This window comes from Silurus aristotelis, assembly GCF_946808225.1.
Source record: "Silurus aristotelis genome assembly, chromosome: 25".
Lineage (NCBI taxonomy): Eukaryota > Metazoa > Chordata > Actinopteri > Siluriformes > Siluridae > Silurus > Silurus aristotelis.
The window spans coordinates 18,598,149-18,610,648 of record NC_139598.1 but is presented as its reverse complement, the minus strand read 5'-3'; the positions used below and the strand labels follow the sequence as shown (position 1 = coordinate 18,610,648).

At 40.6% G+C, this 12,500-nt stretch overlaps 2 protein-coding genes across 3 annotated transcripts in view; one reads left to right on the top strand and one right to left on the bottom strand.

Annotated features, from left to right (window-relative positions):
• Positions 1-1,895, bottom strand: part of ubxn11 (UBX domain protein 11) — a 4,738-nt gene extending 2,843 nt beyond the window's left edge. The window contains exons 1-6 of the mRNA XM_083529215.1: positions 1,689-1,895; positions 1,562-1,605; positions 1,333-1,449; positions 1,086-1,186; positions 386-431; positions 100-179 (exon numbers count right to left, since the gene is read on the bottom strand). Of these exons, the coding sequence (XP_083385341.1) occupies positions 100-179; positions 386-431; positions 1,086-1,186; positions 1,333-1,449; positions 1,562-1,605; positions 1,689-1,750 (450 nt within the window). The 5' untranslated portion in view covers positions 1,751-1,895. The remainder of the gene's footprint in view (positions 1-99; positions 180-385; positions 432-1,085; positions 1,187-1,332; positions 1,450-1,561; positions 1,606-1,688) is intronic.
• Positions 1,896-2,750: 855 nt separating this feature from the next.
• The window catches only part of atp2c1 (ATPase secretory pathway Ca2+ transporting 1), a 23,360-nt gene continuing 13,610 nt past the window's right edge, over positions 2,751-12,500 (top strand). The window contains exons 1-2 of one of the 2 annotated variants that reach the window (XM_083529207.1): positions 2,751-2,864; positions 12,316-12,420. In XM_083529207.1, the coding sequence (XP_083385333.1) occupies positions 2,841-2,864; positions 12,316-12,420 (129 nt within the window). In that variant the 5' untranslated portion in view covers positions 2,751-2,840. Of the gene's footprint in view, positions 2,865-7,652; positions 7,785-12,315; positions 12,421-12,500 lie in introns of those variants that run through there. The other variant, XM_083529208.1, reaches the window with a different exon arrangement.

Below are 12,500 nucleotides of genomic sequence, written 5' to 3'. Positions count from 1 at the left end.
CACACACACACACACACACACACACACACACACACACACACCAACTTAGACGCTGATTTAAGTCGGAGTCACCAGAAGAAGCTCTGAGGTTCCTCTTACCTCCATCTCAAAAACCTGCTTCTGCAGCCTGCAGCACTTCCTGTCAGCTTCCTGCTTCTCTCTTTCTCTCTCTGTACGCTCTACACACACACACACACACACACACACACACACACACAATAAAAGACAAAAAAGTCAATTGGCCACTTTATTAGGAACACCTCCATCACTGCACACTCTTTAGAGTGATGAGCAGAAAAGCATCTCAGAGACTCGTTTAAAATGAGAATAAACAGGAAGTGATCATGAAGATGATGATGATGATGATGATGATGATCGTCGTTACCGTGCAGTAGATTCAGTTTCTCCTCCAGAACTGCGATTTTTTTACTCTGTTAACAAATAAGCAAATAAATAAACTGCAGACGAATTTCCGAGACGTTTGTTTCTGCTGCAGACACAAAAATGTGAATCTGGAAATGATTTTTAAACTTTATACAGCAGAGGAACACAAACAATTTCCTCTGAAGGGCCACAAATCAAATCCTGAAAGAGGGCCGAAAAGAAATACTGCATTCCAGCAAACATGATGTGAAAAGTTTGTCTCATTTATGATTTTTTATAAAATGTAAAAAAAACGAATAAACAGAAAGCACGAGTCTGAAACCTGCGTAACTGATGCAGTTTTACTTCATAAATGATACATTATTATAAATAATATTATTACAATGTTTTATTATTTCCACATAATGAGTCGATTAAATCATTACGGATCTCCCATATGGGAAAAATCATTCCGACTTTATTTCATTCTTCGTTGTTCTTCAAAATAACATTTTTTTTTATTATTATTAGTTTGTTGAGATACATGAGATCGTTTCAATTTCTGTTTTTCATTTGTTTCAAATTTATACCACGAGTAGACGCTTCTGTGTTGAAGCCTTTTAAAGTAAGCTTCTGAGAGAGTGTGTGTGTGTGTGTGTGTGTGTGTGTGTGTGTGTGAGAGTGTGTGAGAGTGTGTGTGTGTGTGTGTGAGAGTGTGAGACCTTCTTGTTGATGTCCAAAGCCTGTAGTGCCACTTTCTTCTCTAACTGATTAAGTTTCTGCATCATGCTGGACATCAGCTCAAAATCAGTGGGTGGAGACACTGTGAGAAAAACACACACACACACACACACACACACACACACACACACACACACACACACACACACACACACACACACACACACACATTAAGATCAGCTCTCAGTCCTCTCATTTACAAATATAGAAACATATTTTCTTCTTTACCTCCTTTTGAACTTCTCCTATGCATGACCTTTGACCGGGGAGTATTGGGGCCGTCTGTGACCTCTGACACCGTCTGTCTCATGGGGAAGAGGTCTCCAATCAGAGACGCTTCATACGCTTTCATCATCCACAGGAGACAGGACATTAGTCACATGTACAGCTGAATGATTTATTATTAATACTGTATGAATCCTGACTGTATGTAATGAAACATGGCAGGATTTCTCACCTGCGTCGTCGCTCCTCCTCGAGTCTTCTCTTTCATCTCTAATACTAAAAACACACCTTGTTATTAGTTGAAGCAGGACAGGTGTGATCATTTGCCCTCAGTGGGGTGTCAGTATATTCGCACTCACCTGTGAATATGAGGTAAAGGAGCTCGCCTTCCCCTTCTCACGTTGGAGATTGTCGAAGTCATACGTCCTGATTTCCTTACTGATTTATTTACTTATTTACTCCGTAATTCATCCCTGATCCGGAGGCCGAGTTGTGACGTGTGTTTGGATTCTGTTGTCATTAGTTACGTGATTATAACTGCCGTTCCCACGTGGGTCCTGCAGGGGGCAGGATCGAGCCGCGTATCTGTTCATCTTCTCTCAATAAAGATCTGAAAAAATATTTTTAAACGACAAGAAGTCAATAAAACTTTATTTTTTTATTTCATTTTATACAATTTATTTATTTATTTTTACATTTTGAATATTTGTTTTATTTATAATCTTTTTTTTTGCATTCGCTTTTTTTTCCCAATCTATAACTCATTTTAATTCTATATAGTGGTTAGTATTTTGTCCTTTTACATTTTTTTTACTGTATATACACTGGAACATTTAACATACATACCATAAACATTACAAACACCACATTCACATTTTTCAGAACGATAAAAATGAAGAGAAAAAAAAGAGAGAAAAATAATAATAGAAGAGTGTATATATAAATATTTATTATATAGTTATTATAAAAAGGCGGAGTTTCGATCTTTAATTATGTTCATAGTTTTTTTGATCGCTTTCCGACTTGAAAGTCGTTGTAAAGTTTCACAATATTTTTTTTACGTCACTTTAAAAAGTGAGGTATTGGGCATCCTTTCTGACCATTTGTGCATATATACAACTTACCTAATAATATAAAAAATATTTAATATTAACTGACAATGTGACATATATTTTGTCTATAAATCGGAATAAATATATTTTTTATTTTCTTTATATCAATTTTAGATCCAGTCTCCATAGCGAATAAACATTCAACCTCAATCCAAAACAAATCTTACGTTATATTACGTTCCGATTTTGTATTTGGATCATTTGGATCATGGTCGTATTTTATGGGGCGAGATCTGATTGGTTGCTCCATCCGTCCGTCTTTAGAATCATCCAATCAGAACGCGACCAGAAGTGTATTGAGCTGCCGAAAAGAGCAAACCCCACCCCCTACACGTCTACCTGACGGCAGTGACGTCATCATTCTGCGCCCGAGAGGCAGCAGTGGGGTTTTTGCGGAAGATGCTGAAGAAAAAAGATCCTCTGGTGAGTGGAATGGAGCGGGTTTTTTCCTTCATGTTTGTGTGATTGTTTCTGAGTGAAATGTCTCTGCTGGAGACTGAGAGCACAGACCCTGATATCCGGTGGTGTTTGGAAACAGAAGCTGGTGTTCCAGGCGCTGTTTATATCATGAGGGTGTAGAGTGAGGAGTTTGTCCTGGGCAGGAATGTGAGTGTGAGGAACACGAGTGTGAGGAACACAGGAGCGTGGAGATGTTCGTGCAGGGGTTCTGTGTGTGTGTGTGCGGGTCAGTAGAGCAAAACACTGATAACATGGTGCTGACAGCTGACCGGATGTGTGAGAGTTTTGGGGATAAATTCAGGATGTGTTCTTAGAAAAAAAACATTCTGTGTGTGTGTGTGTGTGTGTGTGTGTGTGTCAGTCATGTTATATTATTATCACTGCGTTATAACATACTATAGCTATATTACTTCATACAAACTAATAATATTTTCATAAAAAAAAACACTAATACTAATTAAAGACTATTTATTTTATTTTGCAGAAGTAAAAAACAAACAAAAAAACATCCCCACCCGTTGTTTTTCTCACTTGAAAACTTCTTTCCACATCACCCGCAAATCAGACCATAATTTATTTGTATTTATAAAATAATTCTAATAATAAATGTTATTAATAAACCTGACAGATTTGTAATAAATCGCTCACCGCTTCGCTGGAAATTTCTCTAACTTGGACTAATGTACACGGCCTCGTTACAATCCGCGCTCAGTAGGATGAGAAGTGCACTAAAGATGGAGGACGAGTCAGTGTTTGTGAGTGCGTTAAGGGGAGGGAGGGAAGGGAGCGAAGGGAGCAGCGCGGTGTTTGGGACGCGACATCGGGTGTTGTAGCGACGCTAACGCGAGCGCTGTTGAATGAAAACCGCGGTGTGTGTGTGTGTGTGTGTGTGTGTGTGTGTGTGTGTGTGTGTGTGAGTGAGTGAGAGAGAGATAAAGAGATACGGGCTCGGATTAGTGTGTGTAGAGATTATTCAGCCTGGACGAGTGTCAGCAGTGTTAGCTGCGCTGATTAGCCGCGTGCTGTCTCATATACACACACACACACACACACACACACACACACACACACACACACACACAGCTAAAATGGGTCAAAGTTCTAACACACACACACACACACACACACACACCCCGCGCGTTCGCAGATACCACATTAACAAATAGTTACGTAAAAAATCTAATAGTAAAATAGAGGAAATCACGTGATCTGCGTTAGCGAGTCACGTGATTGCATAATTGGTTAAGAAGAGGGAAATTGTTGGAGATCGAGAGGAACCGGAGAGGAACCGGAGCCGAACCCTGCAGACCCTCAGATCGAGTCTGAATTGAGTTGATGAGAGAAGTTGAAGCTCAGTAGATAAGATGATCAGAAGGTCATGGGTTCAAATCCCAGCACTGCTGGGTCCTTGAGCAAGGCCCTTAAACCTCAGCTGTAGAACTGAGATACGGATCACTCACTCTGGATAAGGGCATATACCAAATGCATTATTGTAAATGTTCCTCAAGATTAGGCTTCAGATCGCAGGAGAACGTGAGGTGTGTGAGGACGTTTTGTCTGACAGCCTAAATGATGAAAAGTCCAGGTGGAATCTTGAAACGGAGACTCATTCCTACAATCAACAACATGCACGAGGAGATTTAGATTCCTGAACTAATTATTAGCATTACCGCTGCAACCGATAAATCAATTAATTATCGATTGTTTACTTGTGTTAAAAAATAACTCATTAAGCGCAGGTTCAATCAGGAGGGAAAAAAAGAGGTTTTAATTGAAGCAATTATTAAAGAACATTTGAAATAAGATTTGACAGAACCTGTAATGTTGTATAATGATATATATATATATTAGTCTTTATATCTGCTCCTTAATGATTTTCAAATCTTTTAATCCACAATGATGAAAGTCTGATTAAAAAAAGGGATCAATTAATCAGTTGTTCATTTTCGAACGAATGAATTTCGTCGATACTAAATTATTAATTATGATAAAAAGCCGCGTCACAGCTCGTTTCTCCTGCGAACTACAGACTGAGCAACGAGAAAGAAAGAAAGAAAGAAAGGAGAGAATGTACAAAAAAAAGAAACAAATGCAAATGATAAAATATAACAATCTTTTTTTTGCTTAATAACCCGTTTGTCTGCTGTGAGTCAGACTGAAGCGGGTCAGACGTCCTGCTGAGCGAGTGCTCTGTGGAAGAGGATTAGTCTTAGTCTCTCTCTCTCACGCACACACACACACACACACACACACACACACACACACACACACACACACACACACAGAGAGAGAACTTGCTCATAAATGTAATTGTAAACAGATAAAAAGTGTGCCGTGTGGTTTAGGAGGGAATCCGTTGGCCCGTTTGATGAATGAAACTGCAGCTCTGATCTATGGGTGATTTTTATCTGCTCAACACCGAAGCGGTAGCAGGTGGAAGTTTTCTCCGCTTCAGCGTTTTGGACGTGGAGGTTCTCAGGTGAAACTGCAGGTCAGATATGAGATGTGCTGAGGAGCGTTTGAGTTGTGTGCGAGCGTAGCGTAGCCTGAGAAAGATCGTCCATCTGTTGAGCGTTGAAGCGCCGGTGATGAGGGTGAGAAAGTGTTTACATCAGTGTATCTGACCTTCTTCCATCTGAGGAACTGTAATGTGGAGATGAAGCGTGATGGGAGAGGAGTGATCGGATCTGCTCCAGACATCTTCCCTCTTTTATTATATGTATTTGTGGAGATAATGTGTGGAACAAAGAGTGATGAATAAAGATATATTTAGGTGTTGAGTGTATTTTAACAGCTAGTTGATGTACACAGATAAAGTTGTAAGTAATATGTGCTTCCTGTGGAACGAGTTTCTGCTTTGAGTTGATTTGAACAGATTCGCATCTGTGGCATTGCATCTGTATATGACGGAACCCAAACCGGTTCTGCCCTGAAGAACCTGAGTGTTGTGTTATCGGTTCAGAACCTGTAAATCTTAGCGAGTCATATTAATATTCATAGAAATAAATATAATGATACTAATAATAATGCTGTGATTCGATTCCACCTGCCTTTTATAAAGACGTGGAGGAAAAAATGAAGTCGTGCCTGATTGTGGTGTGAGATGTTTGTCATACCATACGTCGAATCGCATTGTCCCAGGCTTTAAGAGAAGTTCAGGGGAAGACAAAAGCTGTCTTATAAATACATTGTAAAAAAAGCAGGTGTATAAACTGCCCCACCACACCCACTTACAGAGCACCAAATAACCTTTAAAAGACATTGTGTGTGTGTGTGTGTGTGTGTGTGTGTGTGTGTGTGTGTTTGTACAAGTCTCACGCGCATCAAAAAAAGAAGACAATTCGATATAAAGAGCAAATTCCTACTTAAAAGGGTTCAGTGACCTGTAGCCTGATCTCCAGCGTGACCTCTGTGGAACCCCTGCAGACATGATTTGATTTGTTACACATTTGTAAAAAAAAATGTTCTACTTTCTTAGAAAAATGAGGTTGAACAGGTTACTCTCACAAACTACACGACTTTTTTACTAACTGTGGTACTTAAAAAACAATAAAATTAAACAATCGCACCTTTTGTAAAACCGTGTTACGGTGTTGCAGTATCAGAATGTTACAATGTAACTTGTTGCAGTGTTACAATGTTGCAGTGCGGGAACATTATAGGGGTCAAATGTTAGTGTTGCATTGTTACAATTTTAAAATGTTTAAACACTGTTGCAGTGTTTAAATATTGAACCTCGTGTGAAAGTTACAGTGGAACAGTGAGACTCTGAAAACCGAGGTTTTTTAACATTTCTGCATTATTGTCTTTTAATGTAATTTTCAGTAATGAGGATACACTGTGTGTGTGTGTGTGTGTGTGTGTGTGTGTGTGTGTGTGTGTGTGTGTGTGTGTGTGAGATCTCTAGCTGGTGTAGACTCACACGTCTGTGCTATCTGTCCGTATTCCGAATGCTGTTTCTCTGGAATACGTTCTCGCCCTCGTTCACTTCCCCTCATTGGAAGATTCTGCTCTAGAAATCTCCCAGAATTCAACAGAACCCGTGATGGAAATTAAGAACCGCTGAGTTCCGAGTCGAACCCGTTTACGAATTGACTTTTTCCCAGTAGAACTCATTTAGTAAAGAACTTCTGAACCTCTGAGTCCTAGTTCTTATATAAAATATTTTATATAGGAACTTTGAACTTTTATCAGATGTACCCTTGAAGAACCCCTGGGTTCCAGGACATTTAGGTTGATAGTAGAATTCCTTTAGGAAACTAAGAGCCCTAATCACCTGGAGCTTTACAGAAATTTCCTAGGAAGTGGATCATCTGAAGATGGGTAGGAAGGAGAAATAGGACCATTTTGTAATGGAACCTTGAAGAACTTCTGGAATCCAGAACTCATTCAGGAAACTATGAACGTTTAATCATGACAAAGAACCTTTGGGTTGCCAAATATTGTTATCAGTCAGCTGATTAAAGGGGGCGTGGCTTCACTCTTGAGTTCCTGTCAAACTTAATGCTACTCCTGTTTGAGCTTCGCCTCTCCCACTTCACCAAACTTCACACACTCGCACACACCTTTCTTCTCTCACTCACACACTCTTCTCTCACATACCACACACACACGCACTCAGGACGTTTCTCAACAGTTGGACGAATGGTTTCCTTCAGAGGGTTACTGAGAAAACGCTTTTAATTTTACACCTCATTCTGAACCTCAGCCAGTACATCTCTCTCTCTCTCTCTCTCTCTCTCTCTCTCTCTCTCTCTCTCTCTCTCTCTCTCTCTCTCTCTCTCACACACGTTTCTCGCAGCAGAACGACACATTTTCTGCTTTTTTTTTCCTTTTTTCTCTCCGTACCTGGAGCTCCTCGGGGCAGTCTGCGCTGTAATCATGGTAAGATTTACACACTGTCTGCTTTGTTTGTTTTTTCACTCGTACCTGAAAGCAGGTGGACATTACTGTACTTTAACCTCGGATAAGAGTTTATTCATTCTTCAGGAGAAGTCTCACACACACACACACACACACACACACACACACACACACACACACACACACACACGTGCTGGGATAAAGAAATCAATCAGCAACAGTAGAAATGCTGGAACACACTGAGAATTTGTTTATTAATGTACGTGTGGTTTATTAGTGAAGTTCTGCGCTGAAACGCTGGTGTGCACCAGGTGGAAACCTACAGCTGATCTTCCTTAAATAGCAGTATGGTGCTGACTGATGTCTCAGTATTCATGTGATTATCTGAGTTGTGATCAGTCAGTACTGTAACGAAGCCCTCAGATAACCTTCATTATCATTCTCATTTTATTCACGTTTATTAGCATATTCCCATAAATAAATGCACAGGTTGCGAGATGAGCAGCGTCATGGAACCTTCACGGATCTTCAGATCTCAGACAGAGTCGCTGTTTTAAAAGGTTTTTTTTTATTTCTGTGGAATTTCAGAAGAAATCTGATCCACGCCACTTTGACGCAGTGTGACGTTGATGTTGATGTTTCTCCTAATTGAATTAATTAATTGCAATAAATGTTACTAATTAATTGATTCCAGTGGAATGAATGAACAAATGAATGATCTGGATTAAAAATGTATCGATGTGCACTGTGACCTTCTCTGTCAATCTTCAATCTCTATCATGAGGATTCTTTATCAACTACTGAACCCCTGCAGAACCTCAGAAGAACTCCTGGCATGTTGTTGAGGAGAATTTAATGAGATTTGTGGTTGGTCTCCGATTCATGAACACGCTTAAAAAAAAAAAAAACAGGGTTCTTCAAGTGTTCTCATGCGGTTTATAGAGTAATTAAAGTTTTTCCGGTTCTGTAGAAAGGTTCTAGATCCTGTAGGAATCTGTTAAAACCTTTTAGTTCACTTGAAGGAAAAAAAGTTTATGGGTTTGTTTGATATTCCTCGATTTCTGAGTTCTACATAAAACTTGAGAGCCCAAGAACTGTTCCTCTAAAAGATTCTTCTTGGAGTTCTGTGTTGTATGGTTCTGAGTAGAACGGTCCCTGCACAGAGACTCATTGGGTTTTTTTAGGAAGTTGTGAAAGAATAAATGATTATTTTGGATGTTTTTGCTCCTGATTAGAGGTTTTTAGATGGGTTCTACAAGAAATCACAGCGTTCTACATCTAAAGGGTAATCATGGATTAGAATGTTGGTAAAACTCATAGCAGGTTTATTTTCAAAGGTTCTTCCGGGGTTCCTCAGAGGTTCCACATGTACATAATGTTTTTGGTTTTGAGTTTTTTAGCAGTAATTTAAAGTCTGAGGTTCTGCTGAGCATGAAGATGATGTGTCGTGTCTCGAAGCTCCAATTGTGTGGATGATGTCATATCCTGGATCCCTGGTGGTTAGCCGGTGGTTAGCCGGTGGTTAGCAGGTGTACACAGTGCTAATGCTTGTACACACTAGAAGATTAGTGGTGGTGTTTGGAGGCTCAGTGGGAGTCAAAGCCGTGATGCTGGTGAGATAAACATACTCTGTTCCTCTGATTTGTTTATAACTGTTATAACGATCTTGTGACTTGTGACTCAGCGCTACGTAATTCACCGCGTAAACGCTTTTAACAAACACTCGCTGCTGTTAATCCGTCGAACTGCATCCTACAGGAGTCACTACAAAATAATCCTTTAAAAAAACTGTACAAATACGTGATATTCGTGTGCGATGACGAGCTTGTTTCAACCTGCTGACCAATCAGTGCGTGAGGTGGGCGGGGCATGGATGAGGAAGGGGCATGGATAAGGGAGAAGGGGGCAGAGGGTTGCCAAATATGAACGCTTGACTGGAGAGATTGTCACTGATATCTCCCAAACAATAAGGACAGGTCTATGTTTCAAACGTTAAGCTGTTGCTATAGCAACGGTGATGGTATCACATATAACACATGCTTACTGACTGATCAGATTCAAGAATTCAGCTGCAACGTGGCATAAAATGAGTTACTCAATACGTCCAGCAAATCTGCAGAATTAGGATAGAAAGTGTGTGTGTGTGTGTGTGTGTGTGTGTGTGTGTGTGTGTGTGTGTGTGTGTGTGTGTGTGTGTGTGTGTGTGTTGGGGTGGGGGTGGAGGTAATTCAGTCTGAACCCTTACATCATCTTTAATTACGTAGAATCCCCTCAGACGCACCCCCTCCGATAAGACGCTTTTGTGTGTGTGTGTGTGTGTGTGTGTGTGTGTGTGTGTGTGTGTGTGTGTGTGTGTGTGTGTGTGTGTTGTGGACACTCCGTGCTGATGAATTCGCCTAAAGAAGCGAGAGAGAGAGAGAGAACTAAAACAGGTAGATGCTTTTTTTTCCTTCCCATTGTTTTCTATCCGTACCACCACAAGCCGAAGTTCTCATGGGATCTCTGAAGGTGGGTATCGATCTCACACCATGATGTTAGCAGCAGATTCTTAAAGTACAGTAAGATGCGAGTTCCATGGATCAGACTTGTTAATCCAGTACGTCCCAATTGAGATCAGGGGAAACTGGAGATTGAGTCAACAACTTTTGATGTTCCTCAAGTTGTTCCTTAACAGAGCAGGGAACTTTTGAAGGCTGCTGAAACAGACACTGCTAGTAGGGAGCACTGTTTCCATGATTCGTCTAGTTGGTACATAACATCTGAGTAACATCTACATGAGCACCAGGGCTTCAAGCTTCTAAGCAGATCTCCACCCAGAGCATCACACTGATCGCACTGGCTCAATTCCTCAGACCTTCTTCCACTGCTCCATGGTCCAGCTCTGATGCTCACAGGTGCAGTGTAGGAGCTTTAGGTGGTGTACTGGGTTCAGCAGGGCTCTCTGAGCGCTCTGCAGCTACACAACTCCAAACACACCAATCTGACTCTGTTCTATCAGAACCAGACCTTCTTCATGAGTGAAGGAAGATTGTAACCAGGTCTTCTCCCATCATGCGCATGTATGAACCTCAAGTGCCCATAACCCTGCCCAATATTTTTGGTTCTTCTTCTTTGGTAGGTACTAAAGCCTAGACTGAACCCCTGGAGATGCTCTGATTTAGACGTCTTCTATTTTTTTCTGACTGATAAAATCCACCACTGACATTATATACATTTAAAATAGTGTCTGAACGTTCAGCTGCACACACACACACACACACACACACACACACACACACACACACACACACACACACACACACACACACACAGAGGGTTTAATCTCAGACCTGGTCAGTTTGTTTAAAGCTGTGTGTGTGTGTGTGTGTGTGTGTGTGTGTTTGCGTCTCAGGAAAGACATTGTGTCCACAGAATGCAGCTGAGTTGCGTGTGAAGAACAGCGAACAATTTCTTGAATGATGTCACAACGTATAGTTGTACTTAAACACACACACACACACACACACACACACACACACACACACACACACACACACACACACACACACACACTCTAAACTGAAGGTTTAATCTTGTATTCTCTGTCTGTATTAGAAGAATGATGACAGGAACAAGAGAGACGAGATTGTTTAGATTTTTATGTACATCTCCAAATTCCTCCATCTTTTCTTTTGTTTTCTTTTGTTTTCTTTTGTTTTCTTTTTCTCTTCTCTTCCTCTTATTTCTCCTCTTTCTTTTGCATACTCTTCTTTTTTCTCTGCTCTTCTTTTTTGTCTGTCTGTCTGTCTGTCTGTCTGTCTGTCTGTCTGTCTGTCTGTCTGTCTGTCTGTCTGTCTGTCTATTAATTTATGGAAGGGGGCAGTGGGTGAGGGACGAGTTGATGGGAGTTTGATGGAGTTGATGGCAATCAGGGGTTACCATCAATTATCAGTTTGATGGTGTTAATAATAAAAAAAAAAACGGGTTGATAAAACCAGTCCATTGATGCACCTCTGGTGCTCAGCACCTGTTTTTTGGCTCCTGTGTTTGTGTTGTGTTTTTGTGTGTTGTTGTGTTTTTGTGTAGACTGTGTAGAATGCAGTTGTACTCCTCCTGATTTTAGACAGATTTGTGTAATGTACAATACGCCACTTCCAGTCCGACCGGTTCTCCGCTGATCCCTCGCTCCTTCTGTTCTCTGTGATTTAAAAACTTTTATGTTCAAACAATGGAAGAAAACAGACGCAGGAATTCACCCCCCCAGCCCACGATGATGAATTTTAACGTTTTGTGTCACGTCACATCACATCTCAAAATCTAATTTCATCTCATCTTATCAACGTCTCTCCGATTTTCTCTCAGACTTTTTCTCTGTCAGTCATCTGTTTTTCTCTTAAAATAAAAATAATCTTCCTGTGTGATGTCACTTCCTGTTTGCTCATTAGGAAGGGTTTCTTTCTTTCTTTCTTTGTTTCTTGACTATTTTTGTTTGTTATAAACATTGTATAATATTGTGTGTGTGTGTGTGTGTGTGTGTGTGTGTGTGTGTGTGTGTGTGTGTGTGTGATTTCAGCTTGCCGAGAGTCAAATCCAGAGTAAAGATGAGACCATGGTCCCGGTACTAACATCCAAAAAAGCCAGTGAACTTCCTGTGAACGAAGTGGTGTGTGTGCTGCAGGTAGGTGTGTGTGTGTGTGTGTGTGTGTGTGTGTGTGTGTGTGTGTGTGTGTGTGTGTGTGTGTGTGTGTGTGTGTGTGT